This window comes from Notamacropus eugenii, chromosome 3 (genome assembly GCF_028372415.1).
Source record: "Notamacropus eugenii isolate mMacEug1 chromosome 3, mMacEug1.pri_v2, whole genome shotgun sequence".
Taxonomy (NCBI): Eukaryota; Metazoa; Chordata; class Mammalia; order Diprotodontia; family Macropodidae; genus Notamacropus; species Notamacropus eugenii.
The window spans coordinates 123,855,570-123,874,228 of record NC_092874.1 but is presented as its reverse complement, the minus strand read 5'-3'; the positions used below and the strand labels follow the sequence as shown (position 1 = coordinate 123,874,228).

The following is an 18,659-nucleotide window of genomic DNA, read 5'->3' as shown; positions in this document are numbered from 1 at the left end:
AAAAGAAAAAGTCTTCTTCCTTGATGCAACAACTCTCTCCCCACCCTTTTCTCAATGGGCTGCTGAATAGAGTCCAACTTTCCCATAGTGACCTGTACATATTTGGCATTTAATCCCTAATCTCTGATTTTTTCATGGACAACATGGCTATTACCCATTTTTAATTCAACACAAATCCCTTCATTGCAGTAAGCAGCTACTGTAAGCATTTAATGGGTCGATTTAAAAATCAATTATTTTTCTTATCACTGTAAAAGCAGACACATCAAAAAAGTTACAGCATTTGGCACTAACATTGGGCCAAGTTTATCAGTGAGAATAGTAATCTGTAAGTCTCAGAAGAACTCAATTAAACAAAAATAATTATAATACTTAAGGGACTTGTGTTATTTCATTAAAGGCTATGTCATATAACAGAGCAAGATGAAATAGAGACAGGAAGAAAGGATTCCTTAAGTAGCGCCAAAGAACAAGATATTGACCATTTAGTAGAGAAAGCCTACAAATATCCTACACATAGAACATTCAAAAATATCCCCTTGAAAAGGCCTCCTAAAATAATTCTTTGCTTCTAATTGAAGCCCAATTGTCTTTTACTTCTCATTTGTACATTGAAAGAGCTCAATCCAGAGCCAACGAAATGAATTATCCCTAAACGATTGTATCCAATTAGTGTTTCTTTCAGTTTGGGGTAATACTCATCACTGACCCCTTCTATGTCATACTATTATCATTGTCAGTCACTTTTGGAAGATTCTGAAGGATCAGTCTGTAATTACAAGAAACAGAATAAATACGATAATAAAAATTAAACAAAATGGAATAATGAGTTGACTGTTATTTTTATCACTGTCAGCATGAGTTGACTACTAATGCAGACAACATAGAAAAGTTGTGACAATTGTGTGTGCTACCAGACAAAATTGATGGTAAATGACATGTGACGTAATTAAAAGCTAATAAAATTCCCAAATAACATCTCTGCTCCTTGTGAGGGTTAGTAAACTGGTATTTTAATTGGATTGAATTCATTAGTTTACCTGCAATACATTTTCTAGACGACTTGATTTTCCAGACACCATCCCCAATTTTTGTCCATTGAATTAACATTTCAATGTGTTTATGCATAGAAGTAAAATTATTGTTAGATAAAGACAAAAATCTGCTTAGATACATTAAACATTGATAGATCCTAATAAAGACTAAAATGCTTGGACTGTCTATTGCTCAAGAAGACCCATGCACTAATTCCCACTACATTAAAATAATAGATTTTTTAGAGCTGGAAGATACTTTAATGATTGACACTTCATTTTGCAGATGAGGTAAATGAAATCTAGAAAGTTTCAGTGATTTGATCAAGGTCACAAAACAGTTGCCAAAGCAGTTCTATATACCAAATTTTCTTAATCTGGATCTAGCACCCATGTCATGACACCCCCAATTTGCCAAATATTACTTAGAGGAGACGTTTAGCTATTATGCTGAAATCAGTCCACTGTGGGAACTGGAAGAATAAAACACAAGATCATTTCTAAGTAATACTTTGGTAATCTTTTGTCTTACAACTCTGCTTCCTGTTAATTATATATATAAAGCCGATTCCTAATAAGCACTTGACTTAAGAGCTAGCAGTATATGTATATTTTCCTCACCAATATCTCCAATGCAGGACTAATTCTTTTCTTCTAATCCTGTGCTGTCTGCACAGTACCTACTACTTTCTTACAAACCCACAATACATTCATAGGAAGTAAGGGCCCTTATTCCAACTGTGAGAAGTAAAAGGAGAGAGTGTTTATTTCATGTTCTACGTTCCTAGAATTCAGAGTTGCGGTCAAGATAACATTTCCCCACAGAAACAATAAATTCTGGTTATCAATTTAGATGACTATAGATTGGTAACTATATCGCCTTTTGGGGAGAGCCTTCCTAGAACCTAACCACTAACTCCTAAACAATTAACTTATGAGTGGCCTCTTGAAACACACAACCTGATGGCAAGTTGATGACTGCCTTATTCCTAGTAAAAAAAAAAAGAAAATAAGAAAGGCTTCATGAATTGTACTCAGCTGGAAACATGTATCCCAAACCTACCAAAACAAAATTGTGATCCAGTAGCCTGTTCTACCTTTCCATGACTGCCAACATATTTGCATTCATTATAAAGAATTAGCTGCTGAAAAGGGATTAAAAATTAGTTGCTGCTGTGAAAAGCAAATTCAGACAATTAGGTGCTACAAACACATTTACTATTCAGTTATTCTCAAGGCAAAAGATGTTTCTTAAACTAATGCACAATTATTTTGAGGACAAGAAGTGGAATCTGATGTTCTTCATTGCTTAGATATTAGTCACTGTTTGGTTCTGAAGACACATACACTATACAAAGATACATTAAAATATAGGTGGGTTAATTTATTTATTTTTTTGATATACCCTGTCTTGACATCAACATAACTGTGGGTGTTACCTCAATCAGTAAATCAAGGATTTGTAAAAGAATTTTCTTAAATCTTTGGGTTTACATGCAGGCTAGAAACAAGGATGCAGTATACCAGCTAAAACTCAATAGTCAATAAAAGCTAATTTCAAGGCAGGTCATCCTTCTGATAGTCAAGGGATTGAGAAAACGATACATGGCCATAAATTTGAACTTTGGCTACTTTAGGATTAGAGCACTAAATAAAGTAATTCAGCATTGGTTCTAATATCTGAGTTGAGGATATGTTGCACAGATAACCCTTTGTATCTATAAGAAGAGCAATGAGCCATTCAAGCTAATTCAGTTGAAAAAACAATTATTAACAAAATGATGAAACATTGCCTTGGTGGATGGTTAAAATGGTATGGGATAGAGAAACCCAAGACAGAAATGTAACAGGGTGGAAAGCCTCTAGCAGTCATCTTATAGTTAGCTTGGGATGCTTTATTAGCATGACAAACATTTACATTGCTTCCATGTTTTCCCTCTACCTAATGATGTTGTTCTATGAACCAATTCATGTCTTCACTGGGAAAATTAGAAAGCACTGACACTGACATGTGAGTCATGATTACTTTAATCATTCTGGAGGAATAAGTAAAGTAACTCTGTATTCATGGATAATGTACTAGTTAGGGCCCATTACTTAATTGATTTCAGTGAGGCTTGTGTGAAAATAAATTACACAGAAATCCAGACAGGAAATAGTTAATATTACCCAGTTTCATATGTTCTATTGCACAAAGGTGGTTTGAACTTAGGTACATAACAGGGAATTTTAGTGAAACTTCTACTTTGTTCAGAATTAGATTATCATAATAGTATATGCAGTCTTAAAATAAAAGTTTCCGAGTCATTATTTGTTGATGAGAGTAAGTACCTAGAGTGTTTTGACTTAAGCTATTTCTTGAATTCTCATTTAAAAAAATGAAACTGCTATAGAAAACTACCATGGGAATCTTGAAATATTCACAAGTTCTTATACAAATAAGTTCTCTTGATATTTTAATAAAATACACACTCTCTCACACACACATACACCAACACACCAACAGCACATTCTTTAAGGAAGCACATTCTGTTGAACGTGCTAGGCTTTTTAAAGCAGGAGTTCAACAACAGTGGGAACAGGGCCCGTTGTGAAAAGAAGTCTCTCCCTGCCTTTAAAACTGCAACGAAACAAGTCTCAACATTTGCAAAACATTCCTTTATTATTAGAAATAAATTATTTGTATAAAAATGTGCATGCTTCAACCATTGCATTAATTTTTAGCACAACCCAGGGCTTCAATCCAGTCAGCCATTACAAGAAACAGACTCATCGTCTTATACAAGTTGAACAACGTAGGACAGGAATGGGAGTTCTCACAATCACAAAAAATTACTTACAAGAATAACATCAGACATGGTTTATTTCAACAGCATTTTTTTTCACAAGCTAACATTAGTTTTCCTTTTGTGATTTTTTTAAACTTCTCATGAGTAAGCAATTCTTGAGCTTTAAACTCATCGGTTGTATTTTATAAAACAGATTTCTTTCCTCCCCATTACCGATACTTTTGGCTCGTGATTAATTTTTGCTCCTTAAGAGACTGACTATTGATTGATTGTAGTCTACAGAGATTTCCAAGAGTGAGTTTTTGGTGGTATCATATTCGTTGTTAAGATCACATACCGCAATTCTTCAGATTGATTTCACTTCTCTCTTCAGATTGCATGATTACTATAGCTGACATATGTTGTCTTGGTAGAGGAAGCTGTTAAGACAAATTGAGAGCATTCTTTGGTTAGTTTGATTTTCAGAATCCAAATAAGCAACAATACTTATTAGACCCACACTATTTTTCTTGCTTGTTTTTTTTCCTTTATTTTAAAACATTATGATATATAGCACATACTGAGTTGTTTTCTGAGATTCACAAATGTCATAATGCAAGCTTTTTGAGCAGTAGCAACAGATTAAAAGTAGACAAGTGTTCATGGATAGCCCAACTGGCCCTTTCTTCCTAAAATATTTGTATGATTGTCCAAATGTTATAATATTACATCTCTCCTCATTTTAAAGTGAAATAACACCTGTGTATTTGCAAGTTGGGGAGAAGTAAAGGGATTTAAATAAAGTGACTGTTGTCTAAGCTCAGGTGTTACCTCCTAGAGGAAGTCATTCATGATCACTCCAGCTGTTAGTGTTCTCTTTAAGACAGCCTCGAATTATTTGGTAATTTCTTTGTGCATACTTTATATTTACTCTTCTCTGTACATGTTGTATATCTTCAGTAGAATGTAAGCTCTTTGAAGGCAGACACTGTTCCATTTTTTTGTATTAGTATCTCCAGCACCTATCATAGTGCTTCCCATGCAGTAGGCACTTAGCAAAACAAACAATTGGTGAATTGCATTGAGTTTTACTCAGAGATGGATTTTAAACATTTTTTTATTATGTCACAAAGTTGTGTGAGTATAGAGTGTGCATTTAAACATAATTTCATGCAGCCTTCATGCAAAAGCGATACTTACGTCTCACATTTGTATGGCATTACTCAACTCAACCATGTTGAGTACACCTACTACCTCAACTGAAAATCTAAGTGTCTTTGCTTACCTAAGTTATGTGACCTAATTTTCTGATTCTAACCTAGTTACCAAGAAATTGGCTAGCTAATAATGACTGGTGGGGTTTTAAGGAATATGACTTGTTCCATTTTCATTTTGATCATATTTAGTTACTAAATATAAATAGATAACTATATCCATTACCTGGAAGTGTTTTGAACTTTTAAGTTATATGTTTCTGGTATACGTCAATAAAGAGACATTACATGGGATTACTATTTTAACATTTCAAATTAAGGTATACTTTTTTTCACTCATAGGGATGTGAATGGATTTGTATAGAAAATAAATATAAAGTAAGATAGGAAAATAAAATGTTTAATTACTATAACCAAGATCTATTATGTTATTTTAAGATAACTAGACAGATATAAACAGTAAGATGTATTGTTTCAAATTCATGTTTATGTTTGAATCTCTTTAAATCTTCATATTTTTGTTTGAATTTCCAAGAAATGGAAATCTAAAACCTTCCATTGGTTTTGTGAGATTCAAATGAGCAAACCTTCCTCTTGAAATCTGATCTGATTTGTCATTTTTCCCCCACTGAAATTTGGGGATGAACAATCACAAGAGAAAAGGGATGAAAGAAAAGGGGGAAAAACATTCTATTATTGGTTTCACACCTTTAATATCTGTTTCATAATGAAACAGACTTTTGGGGAGAGCTAAGTTTTAGAGCATTAAAAGCCTTATTCCTTTGGAAGGACTGACACTTCAACCCAAAGAATTCGATGCTCATGAAAGCTGGTGAGTAACCAGGCTAATGCTTTTAGCAGGCTGATACTGTGTAACTTTGAAATGACCCCTTTCACAATGTGTGATATAGCCCAATAGTGTGGCCAATGGTAGCATGCATTTTTACCATTTAACTGTCTGAAAGATATACTTTACATGCCAAGAGAATGAAGTTTTCCTACTTGCTTAGAATATTATTTACTCTTTTGATCTAGTTGACTCACAGATTTTCCAATCACTGCTGAGAATGTTGTAGGAAGTCAATAAATATGTGTTTTAAATTCAACAAGTATTTATTAAAGACCTGCTATGTGCAAGTTACTGCGCTAGGTAGACTATGTTACAAATACATAAAACAAACTCTAGCCTAAAATATCTTCAATCTTAGGAGAATACAAACATAAGCTTGTAGGATCATAGATTTGGAGATGGAAGCAACCATAGAGGCCACCAAGGTCAATTTCCTTATTTCATAGATAAGGAAACTGTCGTTCCAGGAGGAAAAGTGATTTGTTCAAGCCTATACCGGAATTGATAGAGGCAGGTTTGAACTCAGGTCCTCTGACTCCTAATCCAGTAGTCTTAAATACAAAAGTGAACTCAGAGGAATTTTGGTTGATTTTCCTTTTTCATTAGAAATCAGTGCCTACTTCTTACTTTTGTTATAATTATCTTATTCCTATATTTTTGAACTGGCCTCTCTTTAATTTGAGCAAAAATATTAATGCCATCTTACATTTCTAAAGCATTTAATAAAATGTTTTCACATATAACATTTTTCTAATATATATGTATATATGTGTATATATGTATATATACATATGTAATGGTATATCAACCCAATGAGATTAGAAGGATAAGAAATAGTATCTCTACAAATGAAGAAACTGGGGCTTCAAGAGATTAATTAACTAGGTCATAGAGTTAGTGTACTGGCAGAGATAGAACTCAGTGCTTGTCCTCTAATTCTTGTAGTTCTTTCTCCTAGAAAAGAGCAAAATCATCCTGAAACAAGTAACATAGGATATGGTTTCTTCTTCCATGTAGGACCTAGTTGGCATTGGAACCAATGAAGGAGGAAAAGTCTGGTAGAACAGTGATAAAGATTTTAATTTGAACTTCTGTTATGCTATAATCAGATGTATATTTCAACTAAACAGTCCATTTATGCCCAATACAAAAAGATGAGGGGGTTACTATTTCCCAACTTCCAGGAAATTAATACCTATTTATAAGCTCTCTAAAATAGACAAAGAGCTGAGACCAAGTGGTATTATGTAGGACCAACTTTGGGGATGAGAGATATTTTAGTAGTAGTGTCAATAGTAGTACTAGAAGCAGCAGTAGCAGTAAGTAGTACCAGTAGTAGTAGTAATAGTAGTAGTAATGGTAATAGTAGTAGCAGAGGTAGCAGTAGTGGTAGTAGTAGTAGTGGTAGTAGTAGTGATAGTAGTAGTGATAGTAGTAGTGGTAGTAGTAGTAGTAATGGTAGTAGTAAGTGGTACTATTTGTAGGAGTAATAGAAGTAGTGAGTAGCAGCAGTAGTAAGTAGTACAAGTAGGGAGGAAAAGGAGGAGGAGAAAAAGTTATACAAATAAATGACTTTCCTAAGGTCTACTCATAGGTGACCTATACTGACACAGGCAAGTCTTGGTTCTTCTAGACCAGGTTGAAACTGAAATATCTTTTGCAACGAGCAGTAGAGGAATCATCTCTAGATCTACAGAAGATTGGGCTGCCTTAGGGTCACTCTAGGACAGAAGCAGAGTCTAGTTCAGCCTAAAACCCAAATACCCATTTCAAAACTACTGTTGTTAGGCACTGCCTTGGAGAAAACCCAAAGTAGAATACTGATTATTTTCCAACTAATTATTAATTTAAGTAGATTAAATTTTATTTGAATTTAACAAATTTCATATTTTATATTTAGAAATCAAGCTCAGCAAAAAAATTCTACAGTGCCTTATCTTTACTTCTATTATATTTTTACATTTTAATCACTTTATATTTGTTATATTATTTAAATATTTCCAAAAACATATCTGGTAGTTGCCATTGGAATTAATTTACAGATGAGAAAATTAAGACTGACAAAGGGTAAATGACTTGCCCAGGTTTACACAGCTAAGTGTCTGATGTGCAATTGGATTCCAAGTTTCACTTTCTAACCACTATGCAACTAGGAAGACTCCCTTAGACTAGATAGGAACACAATTTTTTCAAGTTTTTTGATTGATAGTAGCTAGTGTTTTGGAGCTTAAAGTGATGGAGGCACTGAAGTATAATAGAAGGAATGCTAGACTAGAAATCAAGACCTTGGTCATGATACTTAATCACTCGAAGCAGCCTTTTCAACATTTGCAAAATGAGAAGACTACATTAGATTATCTCTCAAGGGCATTTCCAGGTATACATTTCTTTTATTTCACAGATACATATAAATAAACCAATTAAAAGTTCCTTTTTTTTCTAGTACCAGTGGTCTTCAGGGGGAAAAAATTTTAAATTTATTAGGACCTGAATAATTAGTAGAAAAATATTTATGGGGAAAAGCAAAATCAATAAATCAAGGGGGCAAAAGACAGTTTGAAAAGTTTTTAGAGCCTTGACTTTTTCAAGGATTACCAAACTAACTAAATTATGTGGGACCAACTTTGGGGATGACAGATATTTTGCACGTCTTTGAGCCTTAACTTTGAGAACACTGCAAGGGAGAAATGGAGCAGATCTATGAGGATGAGCTACTAAGGAGATTTTCAACAGTGGAGAGACATATGCTAATAGGAAAATCAGTTTTGGAGTATAGCAAATATGTATTTCCTTGTGTGCACCACACTGTGTTCATGAGCTAGAAAGAACAAATCAACTTCCAGCAGCAGCTGTTTTCATGAATTATGCATGAACATGGCTTAAGGAATGCCATACCCAGCATTTGTTAATTGGGCATTGTTGATACAATTCCTACACACAGAACTTTGTTTCCACCTCTCCTCTGACACTGACCATGAAACCGTATTTGACCTTTTTCTTGTAGAAGGTAGGATACTGCAAATTCAGCAACTACTACACTTTTCCTCTCTGCCTCCAACTGCCTTAACTGTATTATTTGTGACTTGAGAAGAGTTATATCTCTGAGGTCTCTGCCTGGGAATTCTTAAAATTATCTTACAGTAATTTTTTTAAAGTAGAGGTAGGGAAAGGAAGGATTTTCAATATGGTTAACTTTTAAGCTATTGATGCTAATATAGGATCTTTAAACTCAGAGAACTAAAAATAAGAAAAAAACACCCATTAAAGCGGAAGGAAGGAAGGAAGGAAGGAAGGAAGGAAGGAAGGAAGGAAGGAAGGAAGGAAGGAAGGAAGGAAGGAAGGAAGTAAGGAAGGAAGGAAGGGAGGGAGGGAGGGAGGGAAGGAGGGAGGAAGGAAGGGAGGAAGGGAGGGAGGGAGGAGGAAGAGAGGAAAGAAGGAAGGAAAAAAGAAAGAGAGGGAGGGAGGGAAGGAGGAAAGAAAAGAAAAAAGAAAAGAAAAGAGAAAAGAAAAAAGTTCTCTCCCCTTCTTTGAGCAAAGTTGAATGGAAATATATCAGATAGTGAATTGGTAAAAGCCATGAAGTTAAAAGGAGAAAAAAAGAGGCAAAGATAATTCACAAACTGGATTTTTAAGACTTGACTGTGAGAGTTCGGGGCTATGTGGGAAATTATTTCCTTCACTTTATCACAACAGGGAGCTGCATACATTGGAGTGACCAGGGTTTTCAAAATAATCAGTTCTATTTTCATATCCATAAGATACATTACAGGAAGAAAAGCAAAATGAAGTTCTGGAATATTAATTACATTTCAGAAAAATCAGAAAATCTGATGTTTGGGGAAAAGGTTTATGAAGTCAATTAAAAGAGGAAGCAGCAGGGAACGAATCTACACAGAAAGCACAGGAAAAATACACAGATACCTTAACTGGTATATTTTATATTAGTCTCCAAATGCAGGCAAAAAATTGTCAACCTATCTTTACATAGAAGGAAAAGCCTCTTTGCTAGAGAGATGAGAGGCCCAGCCTAAAATGTTTAAGGGTTCAAATACTGCACTATGCTATCTCTTCCCCATCTTAAACAGAAATCACCTGGAGTTCCTATGTAGAAGCCAACTGTTTTACTGGGAGGTGAATGAACTTTCTGATCACTAATGTGTTACTTGGAGATGCCTCAGACAGCATTTTTTTTTTAATCTTGGTGGTATTTTCTCTGTTTGATTCACCTTCCAAAGGGAAGAAATTGATCCTTCCAGAGAGTTACTGACTTGTCCTCCATTTAAGTCCAGCTCTCCAAGAAATACACAAACACATTTATGCTGCATAATTTCCCTTCAACATAACCAGAAAATAATAGAAAAATCATAAACCTCATAAGACTTTTTTTCATCAAGGGGAGGGAATAAAGCCTGGATAATAATGGGAATTTTCCACCTCAGTGAGCCATTTATTCTTTTAAAAAATAAATAACAAGTGATAATTCTGTTTCCACTGTATCTCACGGGGACTCAGACAGGGCTGATGCTGACATCCACTGAAAGTTAGTGTGACTCTCATCCTTAAAGCTTTTTTATGAAGTTTTATGAAATGATGCTATAAGGAAGACACCATCAGTGACTCCAGTGAGTCATATAGAGAAATGCCAGGAACTGAAAGAAAATAACCTGCCAGATGTGGTTTACTGGCTTCCTACGAGTGGCTTTAACTTCCCACACTAAAGCTTTCAAGATATAAAAATACCAGTTTTGACTCTTTCCCAAGACATAAGAATGTAGTACCAATAACTCTAATAGAAGTGAATGGGCACACAAGAAGTTAGGAACCAAAATGGATCCATTAGTGGTAAGCTGTTCACCGCTAATCATAGGACTAATGAACTCTCTTATTGTGGCCGCTTATTACACCAAATCGCTTCCCCCTCCCAACCATTTAACCCTCCCCTCTCAACAGTCTCTCAGTGTTCACTATTTGAAACTATAAGAATTCCTTGTGAAAATCCAGGTAAAATTCATTTGCTGTCTGAATTTTCTAGCAATATTAATCTATATATTCTTTCTGGTGGTAAGCAGAGAAAAGCTGGTCCCCCATTCTATGAGGTCTCATACAAGAGGTATCAGGATAGTTAGTAAAGTTATGGTTACAAATTAGTTATGTCCCTTGGTATAGAAGATCAGACTGAGGAGTTGTACGTTATCTTTCTGTGTGGATCAAAAGGAGACTCAAAGGGGCTTTGCAAATTGCCAATAGGGCTATAGAAAGGGTGGGGAACCTAAGGCCTCAAGGCCACATTTCAGTCAAAGGGCCACACTTGAGGACCTAGAGGGCCACATGCAGCCTCAAGCCCACAGATTCCCCACCCCTGGGATATACAAATGAACAATACTCTCCTTATTACCAAATATCACATGAGTAGATTTGGGAAACAAATGTTAGATGACTATACTAGTTAAAGAAAGGGCATTCCTCGTTCTTATGTCAAAGAGCCGGAGAAGGATCTGAAGTGATTCAGAGAACTCCAGAGATGCAAGAGTATTTGTCATAAAAATGGATCTTAATTAAAAGAAACTTGTTTCCCCCATCAAGACTGTAGACTACTTAAGGGCAAAGACCACAACTATTATTTCCTTTACATTTACCCATTAAGTCTAGTATAACAGAAAATATATAATGTCATTCTTTGTCAGAAATGAACATCTTTTATCTTTATATCTGTGAATATAAATCAATTATCCCACAAGTAGAATCTGAAGTTAACTGGAATAGAGAAATTAAAACATGCTCTATCAGATTCAGGGTAATTTCAGAGGAAGTAGGTGAATTGTGGGGAAAGTTAGGGGGGGAAAGATTTACCTTTCTGTCTCATGGAGTTTTTTCATGATGGTGATTGAAATATAGATATCAATTAATTAATGTCAGAATAAGTCACTTAATCTAACTTTGGAGTGAAGAACCAAAAGCAGGAAACCACTTAGGGCAACATGAATGAAGAGTTACATTAAACAGAGTTATTGACCAGGTAACAATCATTATTCCCCAGAAGTCCTATTAACAAATACTATTTACTGCATACTAAGGTCAATAGAGCTAAATAAATGCTGCTTATTTTTTTACCTTTTTTTTATTACAAGGAGCTAGAGGATATTATACAAATAAAAGCTATAAATGGAGTTATACTCCATTATGAAATCTTCTTTATTCTACATGATTCTTTTTTAAAGATTCTAAAATGCTTCCTCCCCTGCCTCCCCTTAATCATACATATTTGTTAAAAGGAAGTGCTTTCACTGATGGCTGATGGAGTCAAGTTGGAATGATGGAGAATAGTAAAAAACATAGGAAAGAAAAGAAAAATTTATATTTTGTCCATTGAAATTAAAGGGAAATGATTATTCAAAAGTGTACATGGTTGTATTGTTCTTCAATATTAAGTTTTCAATAAAGCACTTAATTGGCTAACAAATATTTTTTGTTTCGTTACTCAATGGAGCTATATTGATACATTTCAAATTTTACAGTGTTTCAAATTAGTAAGAACAGAGTATGTATGATACAGCAATTACATGGTAAGGGAAGACATATGCTTCCTGGCTTTAGGGGCCTCTGGAGAATATACTTTAGTCATAAAAATCATTTGGATTTAGCTGAAAGGTGCCATGGGCTGGAGCAAAGCACACCGTATTAAGGATCAGAAACTCAGGTTCTAGTCGTAACTCTACCTTTAAACAATCAGGTGTCCTTGAATCTGTTACTACACTTCTGTGAGCCTTATCTTCCTCTTCTGATAAATGGATGTTGAGTCAAATGCTCTTTAAATTCCCTTCCATTTCTGGCCTTCCATCATACTAAACTGTCTCTCAGATATGGCGTATAAATTCTGGCATGCCTCTGCCCCCATGCAGCGCATCCCCCAATCTACAAGAAAGAAACAGGATTGCATGGAACGTACATCTATTAGGAAGTGCTCCCGCTCTTGACCATCTGAAAGTCTACAGATGACTTACTGTTGGTTTCTAGACTTTCACAGAGCTCACTTTTCACCTCTCCATTTGGACGGCCATTTCCCTTCTGGATCAGTTTACTTTGCATGGTGGCAGCTGTCACCACAGCCTTGAAACTCCGCTTCCGTTTCTGAACATTCTGCTCAGGATGAAAAATTATAATATAAACCTTAGGCATATAGAGCATGCCCAGAGATACCGAAGCACTTAAACTCATGGAGACGGTAAGTGTTGTTGTCTGGATGTACATCTAAGGGGAGAAAAAACAACATTACAAGAAATGTTAGCAAGCTAATGGGCAGACAGGCAAATCACAGTACTGTTTTCTCAAAAGCACGCTACATAGCAGCATCCACTAAAGGTGAAAACACTTTGCTATACTCCATTGTTACTTGCACATTAGGAGTCTATCTCTCTCCAATTGTCCTTAATTATAGTCAAGTACTCCTTTTTTATTTCTTGTTTCCTGAAAATGTGGGTGGGAAAGATAGTAATGTTTATTAGACAAAGTTCCCATAAAAACAATTAAACTTCTGTATCTTAGTTTCATATTTGGATTAAAAACAAGCATACAAAAAGAGAATACAAAAGCAGCCTGGCCAACAAATGTCTTTGTAAGACAGAAGCTAGAGAGAGAGAGACAGAGAGAGGGAGACAGACAGACAGACAGACAGACAGAGACAGAGAGAGAGACAGAGAGAGACAGAGAGAGACAGACAGACAGACAGACAGAGAGAGACAGAGAGAGAGAGACAGACAGACAGACAGACAGACAGAGAGAGACAGAGAGAGAGAGACAGACAGACAGACAGACAGACAGAGACAGAGAGAGACAGAGACAGAGACAGAGACAGAGAGAGAGAGAGAGAGAGAGAGAGAACATGAGACCAAAAGATTCTCTTTCTCCCCTTCCTCCTCTCTCAACTCTCTTCTGAACCCAGAAACACAAATCTTTGAAGTTGAGAGGAAGTTAAATATTTATTTCAGAGAATCAACTCGTGGTGACCCCAATGCTCTAATAATGGGCTTCACAGTGCTGGATGATGGACCTCGCGGTGAATCTAAACTCTCTTTTACTATGTGTGAGACCTTGAACAAGTCATTTAACCCCTCTAAGACTTAGTAAAAGAAATGAAGAACTAGCTAACCTCTAAGATACCTTCTATCTTCTAAAGCTATGATCCTACAAGCTTACTCAGAGTATAGTTAGCTATGTCTTGTTACCCTTAAGACACTGAGAAAGTCACTTGGGCTCTCTGAGCTTCAGTTTTCTCACTTGTTAAGGGACAGAAAGTCTGTTTAATATCTATGTCTATGATTATATGATGTAGGTTTGAATCTCAGTTCTGAAAATTATTACCACTCCTTCACCAAAACTCCTTACTTAGCACTATAAGGTTTGTAAAGTAGTTTACCTATAATCTGTGTCATTTCTCAGTCAGGTCATTTGATCTCATTTGTCCTCAGTTTTGCTGGGAATAGTCTGAACTAAAAGGTCTTTTAGATCTCTTTGAGCTCTAAATCCAGTGATTCTATCCTAACAGTGTTGTTGCATGACAACTGACAAGTTCATTTCAACAAATATACATTAAACACATTATGTCAGGTGATGAGTGAAAGATAAAGTTTGATAAAATACATGCCCTGTCCCCATCTATTTTCGAGTTAAGATCAGTATGTTCTAGACCTTGGTTACCATTTCTTAAAATAGTAGTTCCAGAAGGAAATGTACCAAAAAATGGGAAAGATTTCTTGTGGTGCCTCTTAGAAGTCTTCCTGGGAGACTTTTGTCTCAAAGTAGAGGATAAGTACTTTAAAAGTAAAATAAAAATAAGTCCATTGTGATGGACAACTCATTGAGAGCAAGGACCACTCTATTTTTTTGTTCTATATCCCCAGTGACTTGTAGAGTAACTTGTGGACAAAAACCAAAGCTTGTTGAGTTGAATAAAAAAGACATTTTGTTTTTGGTACTTGCAAAGGAAATTCCTCTGACTGGGATGCTATTACACAAAGATTTTTATGCAGATAACACATAGTATTTTCAGGAAGCCCTCTATGAAGTACGCATGTGTGTTTATTTTAATGATTGCCCTTCCACATAATAAAAGATAGTACCAGACTGTGAATAAAATACTATTCTTGAATTCATTTCCACCCACATAAGAATATACCTTTACTTTTTCATGGGAGTCCCAAGAGACTGACAAGCAAGATGTGAATGCTCAGAAAGAGATCTTGTCTCATCATACCAAAACTTAGCATCTGTGCTTGGCAAAATTGTAAACTAATCAAGTTACCTTTAAGGACTGGACCTTTGTACATTTTTCACTATTCAGAACCTAAACGCTCTCTGTCAAAATATACCCTCATAATAGATCTCCAAACTCATTCACACAGAAAAAAAAATCAAATCAAGGCAAATTAAAATAAATTAAAGCCTCTATTTTATACAAAATATCATAAGGGCCAGGAATAATAAAAGAAGTCTCTGTCCTCAAGAAGTTCATAGTCTAATAAGAGAGATAAATACACAGACAGTTCAGAGGAAGACGAAATAAAAGTCATATGGGGAATCATAGAAGAGGTGATCAGGTGAAAGAGAGTGAGTACCCCAGGATAAGCAATAGTCAACGAGCATTTAACAATCACATACTATATATCAGACATCATACTAAGCATTAAGGATACAAAGAAAGGCAAAAAACCCTGATAATAATAAAGTCTCTACCCTAAAAAAGGAGACAGCTTGTAAATAAAAAAGGTACATATAAGACATGAACACACACAGATACGTACACACATATATGTGTATGTATATATAAATATGTATATATATAATACATATATACATATATATATATATATACTTCTCTCTGCATCAATATTCATTTGCGGTTTTTATCATGGAAGACTTCCTGGAGGAGTTAAACTTGGAGAATTAAATGTTCAATATTCTTGTAAGGAGGAAGCTATTAGATTAATTATCCTGATATAAAGCAGTAGTTTGCTGAAGGGCAATCTTTTGTGCCTCCTTAGGAAAAGCTGGACTTTATGAATAGGTGAAATAAACAATTACTACTCTTGTGATTTCTAAAGTACTAGGAAGATTCGTATATACATATGTATATTTCACACTTGCTCACCAATGTCTGAAATTTAACCATAAGCACTGTCCTCACTTTATTTTAATGGTTTGACATATTAAAATAAAAATACCTTTAAGAAAGATGATACATTTTAAGCTTTATTCCATCTATAAGCTACCTCCAAACTACTCTCCCTTTATTCCCTGATATACTTCTTCTCTTGATAAATTGAACTTTAAAAAAATTTCCTGAACATGGAACTCAATTTCCTGTTGCCATGCCTTTGTTTTCCTTTTGAATATTCTTGACCTTTCCCTCAAACAGCCAATCAATTAATAAACTTTTTTTAAACACCTACTCTGCACCAGGGACTGGAGATGCATAAGACAAAAAGTAAATAGTCCTTTACTTCAAGATGTTTGCATTTCATCTGGGGAATCAATATACACAGACATAAATACAAACAAAATTAATACAAGGCAATTGTCAAGGAGGATACTAACAGTGGAAATGGGGAGGAAGCAATCAGAAAAGTTTCACATAGAAGATGGTAACTGATTTGATTTCTGAAAGAAACGAGATTCTAAAAGACAAAATCCTTAGGAAAAACTTGTTCCTATTCTTTCTTCTTTCTCTTCTCTCCTCACCACTGCCTCTTTGTTCCTACTGTTTCTTTCAGTACTCAGGTCAATGGGTGCTTTCTTCAGGATGTATTTTCTGGTGCCCCCATATACTAGTGCCTTCTCTTCTGAGGTTACTTTCCATATAAATGTATGTATCTCATATGTACCTAGTATTTAGCTATTATCTCTCCTATTATATGAGAGTAGGGCTTGTTTTTGCCTATATTTGTATCCCCAGAACTTAGCACAATGCCTTGCATACAGAAGGCACTTAAATGCTTACCAGCTGACTGATTGGTAATTATTTGTAACTGGTTCATTAAGGTTAACAGTTTCTCTGAGCCTTCAGGGAAAATGTTACATACCTAATTTAAAAGTAACTTAGAGGGTACAAATACATAAGAATATATAGCCACTTTCTTCCTAGCCCAATAGGAACTGTATCCTTTATTTTTAAATTAAAATATTATAAAGGTGCCTTCAAGGTTAGCATTGTTTTAGAACCTAGAAATCTTTAACAGATGAGAGTCCAAGAGGAAGCCTAGTACGCAATGTTCTGGAATTAGAAGAAAACCTGACTTTGAATCTTTGTCTCTAAAACTTGCTACCTGAGAAACTTTGGGCAAAATCACTAAATTTTGATGGTGAAGATGATTGAAGATGCTTATAATGACAGAAATAATAGCTTATGCAGACATACGTACATCTATCACTTTAAGGTTTGCAAAACACTACACATATTATCTCCTTTTATCTGCACAACAACCCTGAGAGATAGGTACTATTATTTTCCCTATTTTACAAATGTGGAAAGTGAGGCAGATAGAGGTTAAGTGACTTGCCCAGGATTACACAACTCGGAAATATCTGAGGCAATTCTTTTTTTTTTATTATTTTTTTTTTTATTTAGCTTTTAACATTCATTTTCACAAAATTTTGGGTTACAAATTTTCTCCCCTTTTCTCCCCTCCCCCCCCCAAACGCCAAGCATTCTAATTGCCCCTATGACCAATCTGCTCTCTCTTCTATCATCCCTCTCTGCCCTTGTCTCTGTCTTCTCTTTTGTCCTGTAGGGCCAGATAGCTTTCTATACCCCTTTACCTGTATTTCTTATTTCCTAGTGGTAAGAACATTACAGTTGATCCTAACACTTTGAGTTCCCACTTCTTTAGCTCCCTCCCTCTCCACCCCTTCCCTTTGGAAGGCAAGCAATTCAATATAGGCCAAATCTGTGTAGTTTTGCAAATGACTTCCATAATAGTTGTGTTGTATAGGACTAACTATATTTCCCTCCATCCTATCCTGTCCCCCATTACTTCTATTCTCTTTTGATCCTATTCCTCCCCATGAGTGTTGACCTCAAATTGCACTCTCCTCCCCATGCCCTCCCTTCTATCATCCCCCCCCACTCTGCTTATCCCCTTATCCTCCACTTTCCTGTGTTGTAAGATAGGTTTTCATACCAAAATGAGTAGGCATTTTATTCTTTCCTTTAGTGGAATGTGATGAGAGTAGACTTCATGTTTTTCTCTCACCTCCCCTCTTTATCCCTCCACTAATGAGTCTTTTGCTTGCCTCTTTTATGAGAGATAATTTGCCCCATTCAATTCTCCCTTTCTCCTCCCAATATCTTTCTCTCTCACTGCTTGATTTCATTTTTTTAAAGATATGATCCCATCCTCTTCAATTCACTCTGTGCACTCTGTCTCTATGTGTGTGTGCGTGTGTGCATGTGTGTGTGTGTAATCCCACCCAGTACCCAGATACTGAAATGTTTCAAGAGTTACAAATATTGTCTTTCCATGTAGGAATGTAAACAGTTCAACTTTAGTAAGTCCCTTATGACTTCTCTTTGCTGTTCACCTTTTCATGGTTCTCTTCATTCTTGTGTTTGGAAGTCAAATTTTCTTTTCAGCTCTGGTCTTTTCATCAAGAATGCTTGAAAATCCTCTATTTCATTGAAAGACCAATTTTTCCCCTGAAGTATTATACTCAGTTTTGCTGGGTAGGTGATTCTTGGTTTTAGTCCTAGTTCCTTTGACTTCTGGAATATCCTATTCCATGCCCTTCGATCCCTTAATGT

The 18,659-nt window shown here is 35.5% G+C and overlaps 1 protein-coding gene across 1 annotated transcript in view; it reads right to left on the bottom strand.

Annotated features, from left to right (window-relative positions):
• Nucleotides 1–3,673: 3,673 nt before the first annotated feature.
• LOC140531889 (metabotropic glutamate receptor 8) overlaps nt 3,674–18,659 on the bottom strand; it is a 387,742-nt gene continuing 372,756 nt past the window's right edge. The window contains exons 5-6 of the mRNA XM_072650546.1: nt 12,868–13,114; nt 3,674–4,242 (exon numbers count right to left, since the gene is read on the bottom strand). Coding sequence (XP_072506647.1) covers nt 4,193–4,242; nt 12,868–13,114 — 297 coding nt within the window. The 3' untranslated portion in view covers nt 3,674–4,192. The remainder of the gene's footprint in view (nt 4,243–12,867; nt 13,115–18,659) is intronic.